Below are 16,293 nucleotides of genomic sequence, written 5' to 3' on the forward strand. Positions count from 1 at the left end.
GGAGGGGAGGGCGGCCTCGCCCGGGAAGGGGTGGGTCTGCTGGGATAAGGGATCTGTCTGGATACAGGCTCGGAGAGCAGAGTTAGACACCCGGCCCCCAGTGCGGCCTGCAGGTGCCCAGCCCGCTGCCCTGTGTGAGGCGCACGCGCACAGACTCGGGGCGGGGGGATGGTCCCCGGTCCTCCAGTACCTTCTTTGCACTCCAGGGCCACACGCGACTCCAGGTTGTCCATTTGCATCTGCAGCCGCTTCAGCGTGAGGTCACTTTCGCGGGACTTGCGTTTGTAGGCGATGAGGACGGCTACGATGAAGATGACCAGGAGGCCGCCTGCCACGGCGATGCTGACGATGGCGGGCAGGCTGAGCGGGCTGTCCGGGGCCACGTACACCATCCCCGGGGAGTACTCCATGCCACCGACTCGGGCCTGGGGGCACAGCACGCGAGAGGAAGCTGGGAGCGGGTACAGAGCACCCTGGGGAAGCAGCCCCGGGGCAGGATGAAGGAAAGGGCTCGAGGGAGGAAAACCGCCGCGGGTTGGAACAGAGGAGAGGGTGTGTGGGGGCCTGGGGATGGGTCCGGATGGCTCAGAGCAGGCCACCCCCGCAGACGGGAAGCTGCAAATTCCCTCAGCCGGGACTAATGTCGTCCATCTTCATAAGGAAACAGCCCACGACTGGGACCTAAAGAAGTCTGACACGTCTTCAATGACCGCTCCCTGAGATTCATTCCATCATAAGGATTGGAAGACTGAGGCAGAGCATATTATGGCCCTCCTGGGGCCAACAACGGTGCTCTCCTGGAAGGGTCTCTAGCCTGTAACAGGCCATGCAGCACATCCCTAGAGATGTTTTGCATGGCCTTTATTGTAGCACCAGCGTCAGGAAAGAATGACAATGCACAAGAAGGAGGTGGGAAGCATGACAGAGAGAAGGAACAAGGGGTGATGGGTGGCCACGAAGGAAGTTCCGAGCGGGCCAGAATCGCCTCCCGGAAAGCCCTGGCAGCCCAGCATGGAGCTAGTCCGCTCACACTCTCGCATCCCTAAGTGCCCGCCCCATCCAGATTGGGGCCCCGTCGGCCTCACCATCACTTTGTGCCTGCCGATGAGGTTGGGGGACTCGCAGAGCAGCTGCACATCCGACACCGTCACCGTGCACGGCTTCTCCCCAACCAGCACGGTGTAGTTCAGCTTCACATTACCCCCAGCCACCGGTGGGATCAGGTTCTTGCCCTGGAGGGACAGGAGAGCCTCGGTTCCCACCCCAGAGTCAGCATCATAGCTCCTGGCTGGCTGCCACGTCTCCCACCCAGAGGTCCCATCCTGCTGGCGAGCTGGTGGAGAGGCCACCTTCCACAACAAGTCCAAAAGCTTTGTGGCACATACACTGCCATTCCCCTTTCCTCGGTGGGGAGTCAGTGATCGGGGCACTCTTTTGAGCTCATCCGAGTGCAGCCTCAGAATCCCTCTCAACACAGAGCTACAGTCAATCGGTACCAATTGATTGAAATTGTCACAGGAGTTAAAATTAATTTGCTACCCATGCTCCAAAGAAACCCTATGCTGTGGTTTGCAAAGGGCTACACGGGAGGAAGCAGTGTGTGCCTTTGACCTCCCAGGTCCTGGACTCGGGGGACACAGGAAACCAGGGAGGCAGATGGCCAGGATGGGTCCAGCTGCCCCGATCAGGTCTCTACGGCCTGTAAAGAGAGTTCGCCTCCCAATACAAACTCGGAGGCAGTGTTTTCCACGCTCTGGACTATGACACAACCTCCGCTAGGGACGGTGGTCATGAAATTGGGCCAGAGCCCATGACTTCTGGCCTTTCTCTGGCACTTGAAAAGCATCCCCATTCCATGCAGCAGCCTCCCGGCTTCCCACCTCCCGCCCACCACCTCACTCTACCTTCAGGATGATGGGAGTGCCAGGCTTGAGCTCCAGGACTCCTGAGGGCCCGAAGGCCTCAAACACGGGGTTGGGATAGTAGGTGAAGTTGGTCTTGTTGAGGATTAGCAGGGACTGGACATTGTCCAGGATGAAGCCAAACTCCTCAGGCCTCTCGGTCAGGTCAGACTGGTGGTCGGGCCCCAGAGCGAGGGCCGGAGCCTGGCAGGTCATCTCAGTGGCGTTCAGGACCTCACAGAGCTGGAGGAGCCAGAAAGGGGGACTTATGCAGCGCCTGAACCCATAGAGCCCCAACACACCCACCAGGGTCCCCCCAGTGCCATCAAACAGCATGGTGCTGACCTGGGCCGCCACCCCTCCGCAGCCACGACCACACAACCTGGGCACTCAAGCAGTAGACTCTGCAGTGACATCTAGATCTGCTTTGTCCACAGCGGGTGTGGCAGTGACTAGGGGATCTCTAAGCTAAGGGGCAGCACCGGAGGTCTGAAAGGTGGAGGAATGAGGATATGAAACCCCAGAACCCCCAGAAGTGACTGCTCTTCCGTGCCTGTACCCCAAGGTATGAAAATGCCCTCATGTCTGCTCCCTCATCCCATCGTCCCAGTGCTCCAGGGTGTCTGGGTCCCGTCGGGACATGTTGAGTGGTGCTCATGCTTCCTGCCCATGTTCCCTGCCCACCCTGGACTCACATTGATGTGCTCCTTCCCTCCATGCTTGGCACGGATCTGGGGATTCTGTATGAGGTCCAGGTGAGTCCCCCATACGGCGATGGGTGTGTTTCCACTGCCCGGGGAAGAAAGGAGGAGGCGTGTCAACACGGGGATAGGAATAGCAAAGGCACTTGAAGATGATGATGATGATCAATCAGGCTGAGCTCTGACATTAAAGACAATGATAGCCAGGAGGCGTGATAATGTTCACGGGGACAATGATGACAAACTGACTGAATAATGATAAGGATGAGCTCTCAGCAGCCAAGGGGACGACAGTGATACCCAGATGTCTGCGGCTGTCCAGCACTGGGCTCATCGAGAGCTTGGACACCCGTGGAGGCTCTGAAGCCTCCTGACTGGAGCCAGATGTTTCTCCGCAGCCCCTGGTGTGTCTGCCCCAGCCCTCACCGATCTCAGGGAGATTTTCACACTAGCCTTGGCCTAATGAGAGCCTTGCTCCAAGACGCCCCCCACCAGACCCTCCAGGATCTGAGCACTGTCTCCTCCCCAGAAATTACTACAATTTCATCCGCAACAGTTACAAGCTTGGCGAATAAAGAATCTCTGTCACCCACATTCATTTCTACCTCTCTATGCATCTGCTCATCTCTGCACTCCCAGTTATTCCCTGGCTTCCTCTCGCCCTCCACCTGCCCCTCCCGCTCCCTCTCCCTCCCCCCCAACACGTGCACACACACACACAAGCATGCGCCTACACACACATGCACATGCATGCTGGGAGATTCCTGTAAAACCCAGACAGGCTCTTCTGCCCATGGCGGTGTTCCGCAAAGGGATTCTGCTATCTGGCCATCTCCCAATCTTCTCCATCACCAATTCAACACGCGTTTACCAACGGACCCGCCCCCCATCACTGATCCTTAGTAGCCCAGACTCTTGGGAGCAGTCTGAAGCCTCACTCTGCAGAGCCCCACCCCATCGGAGAATTTGTTCACTGCAGCAAAAACTCTAGGGCCGGCTGGCAGGCCCCAAACCTCCAACCTCCCTCTTGTTATGAACGTGACACAGGGTCCACTACTGAGCGCCAGGAAGGACAACACCTCTACTTCTGTGACAATGACATGAGGGAGAGCTGAATTAACCCAGACTGTGAATTCCTTAGGGAGATGTAGAGTTTGTCTAGGCAAAGGGCTACACCAACTTCCTAGATTCCCGGGGCCTCGGGGGGCAAATCCCAGAATAGCTTTCTACAGACTATTTCCCCCCTCTTTGTGTCTCATATTCATCTACTTTAAAATCACAGCTAAAGCTTATAAAGTTTGGGTCTTAGGAGGTAACTGCTGAGGACAACCACATCTGATCTCAGCAAAGGCTGCCTTTCGTGGCTGTAAGGCGGGGGGTGGCAAACTTTTCTGGAAAGGGCCAGAGAGTAAATATTTTAGGCTTCCCAGGCCATATGGTCTGTTGCAATTACTCATCTCTGCTGTTGTGTTGAGAAAGCAGCTACAGACAAAACATATATGAATGAGCATGGCTGTGTTCCAATAAAACTTTATTTATAAAAGGAGGCAGATGGCCAGATCTGGCCCCCAGGTTGGAGGTTGCTCAACCCCAGTTTAAAAGATTGTTCTCTGTACTGGACTTGTCCTTGACCCCCGCTTCAGCCAGGGAGACCACATCTCTATGCGTTCCCCCTTTCCCTGATGCCAGATGTCCTCTAGAACTGAAGCCCACGGTGCGGAGGGCTAAGGACTGGGTGAGGGGCAGTGGGAGAGAGCTGGGCCAGGCACTGCACTGTGCGTATGCGTTCTGCTTACCCCTCCCAGTGCCCCAGGAGGGAGCTGATGGAGGAGAAACCATGAGCCCAGAGAAGTCAAGTAACCTTTAAGGTGATTGGTTATTTTGGCTGGTTAGAAGCAGAGCTGGGCTGGGCCCACTCCTTCTGACCCCAAGGCCTGTTCCATTCCACCTCAGCCCCTGACCCAGCAGTTTCCCAAAGGTCAGCAGGGCCCTTGGTGTCAGGATGCCCTTAGCATCGCCTTCCCATTACAATGTATCCCCCAGGGACTGGAACAGCGCTCCCTCCCTGAAGGGAGATGCCACACTCCACAGCCCCACCAAGCGGGGACTGGGAGGGTCCCTAGGGATCCTGGAGTTTCCAAAGCCCCCTGGGAATCTCTCCAGAGGGGAGGCCGGGAAGTTACGCAGCTGGTACAAGTCAGCTTGCGAATGGCTGCGTGAGAGGTGGCCTTAGAGGGTGTTGCTGTAACAGCACATACCTGGCTCCCTCCTAGGACATGTGCTCTCTACACTTGCTTTGGGCCCCCGGGAAAAGAGCAGGGAACAAGATCTACTCCCTGCCCTTGAGGAGTTTGCAATAGAGGGAAGGTCGAAGCAAGCAGACAACTCGGGGTCATGACAGAGCAGGACAGAGGAATGGCAGGATGCTACAGAAGCCCAGAGGACAGACATCTGAATTGCACCCTGGTGGTCGGGGCACGTTTTTGTTCAAGAGCAGGCCAAGAAGAAGTTGGATCTGATCTCTTTCTCCTGCATCCCTCAGCAGGATTGGAATTATCGCCCATATTTGCCAGAAGGGAGGTTCCGGGGAAGAGGACTGGCACCCCCTCAGCAGTCACTATGACGGGATCATTTCCTCTGGGTGTACCCACCAATGCTCAGATTAGGGGTCACGGGCTCTTGCCGGTCAGAGCTTGGCCTCAGGGGCCGGGTCCCATTCAGAGGTGCTCTCGGTGGAAGGAGGGCGCCCTGGGAGGAAGGTCTGATTTGGGGGGTGCTCTGAGTCAACCCCGACTCATCAGTCCTCAAAGCAGAACTGGGCCCCAGAACTGTCCTTGGCTCTTGAGAGTTGAGGAAGGAAAATTGAGGTCAGGGCTGCCCCTACCTGACTATGCTCCACTCTGGCTCGATCCGCACGATGGTGGGGTCCTCCACATACTGGAAGAACAGGTCCTGGTGGATGCTGGCCTTGTCCACTTGCACCATCACCTTCATTTCTAGCACCTCATCTGAGGATGTGGTGTTGCAGACGATGTAGGACGGAGAGCGTCTGCAGGGAGGGCAGACATGGAGCTGGGCTCCGGGTGTTGATGGGGACAGGGGTCCAGGTCAGGGCCCTCCCACCCCTCCCTGTTCGTCAGGCTCCTCAGAGGCAATAAGTCAGCGCTGCCTCAGATATAAAGCTCCAGGCACTACTGCAAAGACTTGACCCAACGGTAGACAGGTTCCTCTGAGCCCTCTTTTCAACAAGGCCTTATCCTTGGGCCCTGTCCTGGGCCTGTCAAGCCCCATTTTTAGCAAGAATCCTGCTAAGTCAAACCTCCCGACCCCCCTCCAGTTGATACCTGAGTACCCTGGGCTGCCTTGGGCAAGAATCCTGTTAAGTCCGTTTAGCAAGAATCTCCCTATTCCTATTCATCTTAGTAACTTGCCATCACTGACCCCCTCACTATGCTGCTTGGCTATAAATCCCCCCATGTCTTTGCCGTATTTGGAGTCAAACCTGATTTCTTTCCTTCCCCCTTGTGATACTCTTGGCGCCTATTGCAATAATCCTGAGTGAACTCTTCCTTACCATTTTAGCAAGTGTCAGAACAGTTTTTTCTTGATCACTGGCCTGACTTCAGATCTGTCACAGCCCTCAGCAGAGTTCTGTCCCAGGAAAACCTCTCCTGCAGAATGTCACGTCCCCACCAAATCTGAGTCCTGCATCAGACGAACCTCCCACCTCCCTCCTATACCCCAGGCTCCTGGCTTACAGAAGGTGTGCCCTTTTGGGCCTGGATGGTGGAATCAGTGGGGGAGAAAGTCGGCTGCCCTTGGAGGTTGAACCTCAGCCAGCTGGGGTAGGGGCCCCTAGCAGATTTCGGCAGGCCTGGCGGGCTCTGCAGCCGCTGGAGAGAGGCTAGCCTGCAGGCAGGGGCTCTAGATTCCCCAGGGAGTCCTGCGGAACCCGAGGGTTCTGCACAGCGGTTGGTATAGGGGCACAAAGGCTAAATGGTGGGCAGCAGCATGAATGGGGTGCCTGGCAGTTCTCCAGACTGAGGCAAAAACATCCACAGCCAGTTCGGCCCATCAAATCCTCCCTCAAAGAGAAAGGCCACTTTCTCAGGGAAGAGAAGGCACTTCTAGGAGGTTAGCCCTGGTCGTCTGCTGCCCTGAGGCTGCCCCACCGGCCCCACCCACTGGGCTGCGGGCCCCTGAGGCCTGCCTTGAGCTGAGTTACCTGTGGAAGAGGCAAGGCTGCTTCCCGAACATCACCACCACATTGCTGCCCGCGTTCAGGTTGGTGCCCGTGATGGTCACTTGGGTGCCCCCCGACATGGGCCCCCGTTTGGGCTTCAGGTCCGAGAGAGTCAGCGTCTGTGCAGGAAAGGATCTGGCCTGAGACACAACTGGGGCAGGGTCTGAAGAGAGGCAGCACCCCGCTCCCCGGAGCTGCCTTCTGGAATCCTCAGTAACGGTGGCCTCCCAAAGAGCCCATGAAGATTTTATTACGCTTGTGTGGGAAAGCGACGTTCTGGACCCTGAGAGCTTACACCTCTATATTCATAACAGTAGTAACAGCTGCTATGTGCTGACGTTTTAACTGGCACGCTTTATATCTTCATCCATCTCTATATAATTTATTTGCTCAGTCAACTCTACAAGGTGGGTATTATTACCTATTTTACAGAAAAAAAATCAGAGACGTTAAGTAAAGTTCCCGAGGTCACACAGCTAACAAGTGGCACATCTGAGATCTGACTCCAGAGCTCTGGTTCTCCACCACCTCTCCAGTCTCGGGTGCTTCTGGGAAGGTGACCTGTTCCTTCCACGGGCCTGTTAAGAGAGCTGTCCAAACGCTCAGAGGCCTGAGCGATGGGTGGTGAGGGCCCCAGGGAAACCCAGGGGGAGGAGTGAAGAAGGGTCAGGGGTGGGGTGAGGATGGGGAGGGGGCACCTGTGAGCTGAGGATTTGGAGTTGTGCTCTGCTCTTTCATTAGCATTTTAATGGAAAAAAACTTTCCTCAGTCCCAGGTGAGAAGCCCGTATCTGCATTTAAATGAAGATTTCGCTCTCCCCTGCCCCTTAAAGAATTCTGCACCAAAAGTTGAACCTACTGGGCTCCCAGCCCGCAGGCGACCTCCCCGGGAGAGGCCTCACTAACACCTCGGGAGGAGGGGAGAAGCCCCAGTGAGGCTGGCAGGTATGCGGGGGGCTGGGGGGGGGGCCCGCGGGGACACTTGCCCACCGCCCAGTGTCCGCCCCACACGTGGGGCCCATCTGCCCACCGGGTCCCTGCAGATCTCGAGCCCCTGGCACCCACAATGCTAGGGAACCCCTCATTCTGGAGCTGCTGCTGGCTCAAATGGAGACTGGGACACAGGTGGGGTGAGGCTGTGGAAAGAGTGGAGAACAGCTCTGCCCAGATCATGCTGTGGGACTCCGGACAAACCATGTAACCTCTCTGATCACAAAATCAGGGAGCTGGGTCAAAACATAGTTATCTCAAAGGGGCCTGCCGGTTTTCCGGTTCTGTAACTTGCAGTCACCTCCCCCACACGGTGCCTTTGTCCCACTGTCTGGAAGGGAAAGGGGGCGCTGTCTGTGCGAGGCAAGGGGGGGCCTGGAGATAAAGTAAAAAAAAACAGGCAGGTTAAGACAGATGGGGGTGGCAGCAACGTGGGAAGAAGAGGCTCTCTGGCAGCCTGTGGGTGGGGTTCTAGAAGGGGTGGAAGGGAGTAATCCTTGTTGGCTCTGCAGTGGCGGGCTGGGGGCGGGGGTGAGGAGTGGATGATACCGAGACATGTTTTAAAGTTGTGAGAAACTATTAATTATTCAAGCCATGCTTCATAAATATTTCACGGCGGGTTTGCACGGGAAATCAAATTCTGTATTACTTGCCACCCCTTCACTTGGCTCCTGGATGGAGGTAGGGAAGGGAAAGATTCCCTCCGTGGAGATCTCTAGGGACGGAACGGGTGACGAGACCAAGGATGCTGTTCCCTTGGCCTTGGCGGTCGGGTTTTGGCTTTTGGGTGAATAAACCCACACATCAGAGTCTGGCCTGATCTGTGGAGGGAAACTGAATCAGACTCAAACCTTACTCCCAATCTCAGCACAGAGAAGGGGGCTCCCCAGCATGCCCCAGGTCCTGAGAGGCATCCCTGAAGAAGAGGCTCCCCCGCGTGCCCCATGTCTCCGGAGGACCCCTGGGAAGGGGTTCCTGAGCTGTCCCAGGACCCCAGAGGAGTCACGGGCTTCTCTGTGGGGCCCAAGTAGGGCCACCTGCAAGCTGCCTAGCTGTGTGGGGAGGCTATGAGGGCTCCGAGATGCTGGAGAGAGGGTCACTCTGTCTCTTCCCACCTCTCAGTTGAGACTCATGGGAACCTCTGCCCCTCATTCCCTCCCTGGACCCTGAGGAGTTCTGGGGGTAGCCTCGATGACTGGGCCCTTAAATGCACAGGAGGGACGGGGGAGGAGACCGAGCTCCCCAGCATCATTCCCCTCCCTGAACATCTTCCCCAGCGGACACGTGGCATCGGCACAGCCCCTCACAAACCGCCAAGTCCCAGGGCCCCACTGGGCCGGTGCATTCTTGCCTTGTGGCAACGGCTCTTTTGTTTACTGACTTCTCTTTCTGTCCCAACCTCTTCCCTTGCCATCGACCCCCTTCCTTCTCCCTCCCTTCTTTTCCCATCTTCAGGTGCACTCCTATCTTATGCCGGGAACAGCTTCCCACTACTCGAGATCCACACGGAACATCCTATCCTGCCTTTCCATCCAGTTTCTTCCATGAAGCCTCACCTTGATGCCCTGCATCTAACCACATCCTGCTCTGGGGCAGAAACTGTCATGCAGGCAAGACTGACCTTACCTGAGAGCCGAAGGGGCTTTTGAATGTTTACAACATAGGCTCCTTGTAAGAATTAAGCCTGGAACCGGATATCAACGGGCACACAGCAGCTGTTCTACAAATATTGTTTCTCCTAGGCCAGTGGCCCTCAGGCTGGGCTGAGTTGGAATCTCCCGGAGAGTTTTGTGCCCCACCTGTAGTGTGTGATTTAGCTCAGGGGGGCTCTGGAGCATTTTGTTTGAAGCTCCTTGGGAGAGTCCAACATGTAGGAAGGTTTAGAACTGTCTAAGCACCATGGGGGCTAACAAAGAAATAAACAGTCGGGGATTCATCTCCAAAGACTTACTGGTCTGACAGAGGGAGCAGGGGCTCCAAGAGGCAACACGGAGTGTCATGCAGGCAGATGCCATGGAATCCCCAGTAAGCCAGTTTCCATGGGTGCTGTGGGCTGGGTATTCGGAGAAGGTGTGGAGTGGCTCACAAGCAGGGCTTGGAGGATTGAGGATTCTCTCCCCCTCTCTGTCTCTCTCTCTCCTTCTCTCTCTCTGCCCCTCGCTCACTTGCGCCCTCTCTTTCTCTCTCCCTCTAAAAAATAAACAATACATAAAACAAACTGCAGGGCAGGTGACTGGCTGACCAGCGCTTGCTTTGGCCAGGTAATTTCCGAGCTGGATTTTGTGCCCAAGTTTGGCATCCATGCCACACCTCTAAACACTTGGGGAGCGCTGTCTCCGTCTCTGCCTCAGTTGTCTGAGTCTCCCTCTCAGTATCTCGACTCTGCTGGATTAACAACTTCTGGGTATATACATACAGATAACGTACGGTATAGATGCCCTCTCTCCATACACACACACACACACACACACACACACACATTTATCGCTGATTGCCTTCACGTGTGTTGGGTTTCCCTTGGCAACTTCCTCAAATCCTTTCAGAAGAAGGTGGGGGTACAGATCCTAAAGAGCCAGGTAAACCTACGCATCCATTAAACCCATCCATTACACATGCGTGTTCTTCTACGTGAGCTCCTGCGTGTGCAGTGAGAGCCAACTGTGTTTAGAAGGAGGGGAGGTTTTCAGGAGTAGAGGGGGAGCAGAGAGCGCGGGCGCCGGCTGGAGGGGCGTCTGATGCACACGTCTCCATTCCCATCTGCACGTACGCCATACCTCTCCTTCTAGACCTCAGGCCCCCGAGGGATGGGCTGTGCCCGGTCTGGGTCATCACTGTAACCCCCACAAGCCGGGGCCACCGAATTAAATTATGAAATCCAACCAATTAAGCAAATATTTATCAAACAATTTCATGAGAAGGATCCTGCCAGGTGGTGCTAAAGAGTTGTCAGCTGAAGGGAGAAAGAAGGAGGAGGGGGAGGGAGGCAGATGAAAGAGGAGGGAGGAAGGGGCGGAGGGTGGAAAGTGGGCTCTCCTGGACTGTTCTGGAGCATTTGATGCCCATCCATCACTTCAGGCTTCCAGCTTCCAAAAGCAGCTTAGAATAATGAGGAAACTACCCCATCACGGCTGTCATTAACCCGAGAATCAACTGGATGGCAAAACTTTGAAAATGAGGCAGCGTGAGAGGCAACAGAGATGCCCATGCCTCCCGCACACCTGCCGGACATGACAAGGCTGAGAGGTCCCGAGCCCCAAGCCCGCAGAGCCCCTCACCAGGGGCCGCCTCTGCAGGGCCAGGGAGGGTCCTGGCTGGAGGGGATGTGGAGGTCAGGGTGAGGTCTGGAGACAAGCCCTGGGAAAGGAAGGTGGGGTAGGGGTGCAGGTGAGGTGGGGATTGGGGTGGGGTTAAGGAGGTCACGGGACGGGGTGTTGGTGAAGTGGGGGTTGGGTAAAGAAGGTCATGAGATGGGGTGCTGGTGAGGTGGGGGTTGGGTTAAGAAGGTCATGAGATGGGGTGCTGGTGAGGTGGGGGTTGGGTTAAGGAGGTCATGGGAAGGGGTGCTGGTGAGGTGGGGGTTGGGTAAAGAAGGTCATGAGATGGGGTGCTGGTGAGGTGGGGGTTGAGGTGGAGTTAAGGAGGTCATGGGACAGGGTGCTGGTGAGGTGGGGGTTGGGTAAAGAAGGTCATGAGATGGGGTGCTGGTGAGGTAGGGGTTGGGTTAAGAAGGTCATGAGATGGGGTGCTGGTGAGGTGGGGGTTGGGTAAAGAAGGTCATGAGATGGGGTGCTGGTGAGGTGGGGGTTGGGTTAAGAAGGTCATGAGATGGGGTGCTGGTGAGGTGGGGGTTGGGGTGGGATTAAGGAGGTCATGGGAAGGGGTGCTGGTGAGGTGGGGGTTGGGGTGGGGTTAAGGAGGTCATGGGAAGGGGTGCTGGTGAGGGGGGAAGGCAGAATGAATGTGGGTTCTGGGATAGAAATGACAGGTGCCTGTGTACAAGGAGAGGGCAGGCCATAGTAGAAACACCGGCTGCCACAGAACCCGTACAAGAAATGAGAGAGGTGACACAGCCATTTTGTGTAATTTTCACAACAATACCATGGGGTAGATGTAAGTATTATCACCCCCGTTTTAGAAATGAAGACACTGAGGCACAGGAAGGTTAAAGAACTCATCCAAGTTTGCCCAGCGAGTAGGCAGCAGAGCCAGGGCTCAAACCCCAGCCTGGCCACGCTGCCACTGGGCCAGCTGGGGGCCCTGGGCCTGGGAGCCACAGCAGCTCCCCTGGGGCCGGGCCAGCCACCGCAGGTTTGGATTGGGACCCAGCCTTTCAGATTTAGAGGGCTGTGCTCTCACACTGCCAGACAGACTCCCACAAGCAGCCTGGAGTCTGCCCACAGAGGTCTAGCCGGGCAACAACCATGGTCACGAGGTCTGTAGCCTGTGTTGGTCAGGTCACCGACGGATGGGACTCACCATGAAGTAATAGAGTTGTGAGGACCGGGCCATGAACTCGGGCCGACACACGGCCACACAGATCTCCACGAAGCCTGCGTGCTGGCTCGGCTTGGCCTCCCCCATCTCACACACGATCCTGCAGAGAGGAGAGGACAGACCCTGTGGTCACAGGACTCCCAGATGTGACCCCTGGGCCCCATACCTACCCAGGCCTTTTCTCTGCAGTAGGATCTCAGGGGTGGGCAGGGGAGGAGGAGGGGAAAGACACCCGATTCTTCCTTGCGAGGCTCCCTTTTGGTTCTCAGGAAATGAGGAAATACAACCTACAGGGGTCTCCTTGGAGACCCTTGGAAAGTGAGGAGCCTAGGGGAGGGTCCCTGTGTCCTGACCCTAGACACCCACTCCCTCGTTCAGGAATTGTCCACTGAATTGTGAATCAGAGGGTGGGAAATGTTTCAGCCAAATAGCACAGGGAACACCGCTGGTGTGGCCCAGAGAGGTAGTGACCTTCCCAAGGGCCCACAGCATGTCAGACAGGGACCCTGGAGCAGACTTAATTAAAATTTTCAGACCCTCACACAGGGGCACTTCATTCCCACTGCATGGACTGCCTCAGTGGAGTATTTTCTGCCCCCTCGGTGCCAGCTGGCCACTTGGCTGGATGGAGAGACTCGTGCTTGGGGGGAGGGGGAAGGATGGAGGAGAGTCACACATTTGTCCCTTTTAAAAATGCTCATTGTTTTAATTACAAAATTTGTTCATACCCCTCAAAAACAGAAGTGCGACAGTAAAATTAAATGTCCCTTTTTCACTCCTAATCTCTCATAACAGCTTGGTGTATATGTATATATCCTCATAGACCTTTCTCTAGACCTATGCAAACACACATAGTGTGTGTGTGCATACACACACACACACACACACACACACAAGATCAATATATAATTAAGATCTCTATTTTACAAATGAAGAAACTGAGGCACAGAAAAAGTTAGGCAACTTGCCCGAATATATATATTTGCAAATATACACACACACGTGTGTGTGTGTGTGTGTATAATGTGTGATATCACACACACACATAAACATTAGTGTTATGTACATACACATGAACAATTATATACAAACATACAAATATAAACACACACAGGATTTTTAAAATAAAAGTGAAACATGGCTCTCCACCGTTCCAAGCTCATCTTGTGCTACTCAGAGACACAGCGTGGATTTGCCTCGTGTCAGGCACAGCCCTCCTGTATTCTTCCTGACAGCTTCATTGCACTTCATACTATGGCTGCACCATTATTTATTTAACTATCCTCCTCCTGATGTACATTTAACTTATCCTGATTTTTCTCCTACTCCACATAACCCTGCAAAATGAACCAACTTTTTACACATACGTCCCGAAGCATTGCACATTTATTAGAATAAATCTCTGGGGAGGGAGCTTGCGGGGTCGTTGTTTAGGCATTTAATGTTTGATAGAAGAAAATAATGGTCCAAAAGGGTTGTTACCAATTTGCACTTCTGTCAAAAGCAACAGAGGGAGATTCTTTCACTCTTTTTCCAAAGCTAGATATTATCAATCCTTTGACAGTTTTTCCAATGTAATAGGGAAAAAAGATCTCCTTTTTGTTTTCATTGTTATTTCCCTGATTACCAGTCATGTAGATAGTTTCAAGCATGTGTGTGTGGCTGTAAAAAATCTTAGATAGCCTTTCCTTTGATTTGTCTGAAGCTGTCTCCTTATATTGCTAATGGATTGTCTTTTTGTGGGAGCTTCTGAATGAGCAGTATTAACTTTTGTCTGTAGTAAGTATTGCAATTATTCTCTCTTAGCCTGTCATCTGTCTTTCAACTTTGTTTGTAATGTCTTTTGCTCCACTAACATTTAAAAGTATCTGTGGTAAAAACTGCTCCTTCTTTTACTTTGTGGCTTCCAGGTTCTGTGTCTGTCTTAAAAAGAACTTCTGGGTGAGAGTCCAGTAAAAAGATAAGCCTTTCTGTCCAGATAGCATACCTGGCACACGTCCAGTGTAAAGAAAAGATAGAAAGTATATGAAAACACTTGCCGTACATATACCTCCTCCCACCCCATTTCAACCATCCAGAAGTATCTGCTGTCAGCATTTTGATGTACATGTTTTCAGTCTTCTTTATCTTTTATAGAATTAATTAGAAACTCTAGTCTGCTTGGTAAATGATGTTCTCACTAATACACCTTGAGTATACACCTGGTCATGATTCTTCTGTAATATTAGATTTCATGGCTATATAGTTACCTGCCTGTGCATGTACAATAATTGATGGGATTGATTAATTCCCTATTTTAAAATACACAAATTGCTTCCAAATTTCCACTGTTAAAAATAAGGCCAAAATAAGTATTCTTGCAAATAAATATTTGTGCATTCTGGTTATTTAAGTAAAGTTCTAGAAATATTATGACCAGACTGAAGACTTTCAATCCACACTTCTAAATTTCTTTCCACAAAATTTGTCCCAATTTACATTCTCAATATGAATGTATGAATATGTTATTTCTCCTGCTTCTCATCTGCACTGGACATTGATTTTTAAAAATTGTTCCCCATTATTTTAATTTTCATTGCATTGATTACTAATGATTTTAACTTTTTTATATGGCTTTTGGTTCTTTGCCTACTTTGTGAATTGCACAGTCATGCTCTTTGCTCATTTTCTGATATTTACTTTTTTTTTTTTTTATGGAACCTCTTTGTATGTTAAGAAAAAGCATGTATTAACTCTAATTGGTTATAACAATAGTCCCAGTTTATCATTCATATTTTTCTTTGATTTTTGATGAACAAATTTTAAGTTTGATATACTCCAATCCCCTGATCTTTTTCTTTATAATTTTTTTCTTTTGCTGTTATGCTTAGCACTGTTATACTTCCCTTATTTGAAATCAAATAAATTCTCACCTGCATTTTCTTCTAGTCATTCCACAGATTTATTTTTGTCACTTAATTCATTAATCCATCTGGAATTTATTTTGGCGTATAATGTGAAATAAGAGTCTGGCGTATATTTTTTTCAGGGAGTTAATGAGGACCACTTATTGAATGATCTTTGCTTCCCTTGCTGATTTGAAATGTCACCTTTATCACATCGCTGACTTTTTATGTATCAGGATTCTTTTCCTGGGTGTTCTATCTTATTCCACTGATCTAACTAGTACCACAAGATTTCAATCATGTGACTTTATAGTAATATATTTTCTGTCTGGCTTTGCAGGTCCAGAGTAGGGCATTTTAAAGTTCCCCAAATCACAATACATCAGTAGCAGCTTGCTTTTGGTTTTGTTCTAGGAAGGACTCAGAAAGTTGAAAGAGCCACAGAAAGATCTTTGGGCAAGTAAGCAGTGACGGGCCATGAGGTGAGTCCTATCAAGAATAGATCCTTCTATCATAGCATCTACTAAGAGCGCTTTAGGAAGATCTGGAGGGATATCAGGAGGAAGTGACGATGGTGGTACTAATGGTTCCAGAATCACGAAACCTGTGCAAGACCAGCAAGCTGACAGGTAAACCGCACTGACATACCCATGGGAGACCTGCAAAGAGTCAGTAACTCACGCACACAGGACAGGTGGTAAGGTGTCACTCTGGGAGGGGCAGCAAGATGGTATAGAAGATAGATTCTATCGTGCTGGTAAACATTTCATGGGAGAGTCTGCTGGGCTGGAGAACTGTGCTTACTTATTTCCAAGGCAATGATACCTGACTCACAAACGTCCTCTAACAGGTGGATTGGGAGGTAAAGGTCAATCATGGAATGACCCACTCCAGGCACCAGCAAACTGCATAGAGGAAAAAACAATCCAAAATTCCCACAGGCCAGAGAGTGGGTGTGGGGTTTCATTTTCAGTCTCCACAGAAAGGACCAGAGGTTTAGCTCCTTTCATAATTGGAGGACATGAGTGGGGAGTTAGGGACTGCAGGGGGTCGGGAACTGAACTCACACTTCTCTTGCAG

The 16,293-nt window shown here is 52.3% G+C and overlaps 1 protein-coding gene across 1 annotated transcript in view; it reads right to left on the reverse strand.

Moving 5' to 3' along the window:
• PLXNA4 (plexin A4) overlaps positions 1 to 16,293 on the reverse strand; it is a 438,400-nt gene that overhangs the window by 53,023 nt on the left and 369,084 nt on the right. The window contains exons 14-20 of the mRNA XM_030308459.1: positions 12,311 to 12,428; positions 6,828 to 6,964; positions 5,487 to 5,651; positions 2,597 to 2,690; positions 1,905 to 2,144; positions 1,086 to 1,232; positions 191 to 425 (exon numbers count right to left, since the gene is read on the reverse strand). Coding sequence (XP_030164319.1) covers positions 191 to 425; positions 1,086 to 1,232; positions 1,905 to 2,144; positions 2,597 to 2,690; positions 5,487 to 5,651; positions 6,828 to 6,964; positions 12,311 to 12,428 — 1,136 coding nt within the window. The remainder of the gene's footprint in view (positions 1 to 190; positions 426 to 1,085; positions 1,233 to 1,904; positions 2,145 to 2,596; positions 2,691 to 5,486; positions 5,652 to 6,827; positions 6,965 to 12,310; positions 12,429 to 16,293) is intronic.

The sequence above is a fragment of the Lynx canadensis genome, chromosome A2 (genome assembly GCF_007474595.2).
Source record: "Lynx canadensis isolate LIC74 chromosome A2, mLynCan4.pri.v2, whole genome shotgun sequence".
NCBI classification, from domain to species: domain Eukaryota; kingdom Metazoa; phylum Chordata; class Mammalia; order Carnivora; family Felidae; genus Lynx; species Lynx canadensis.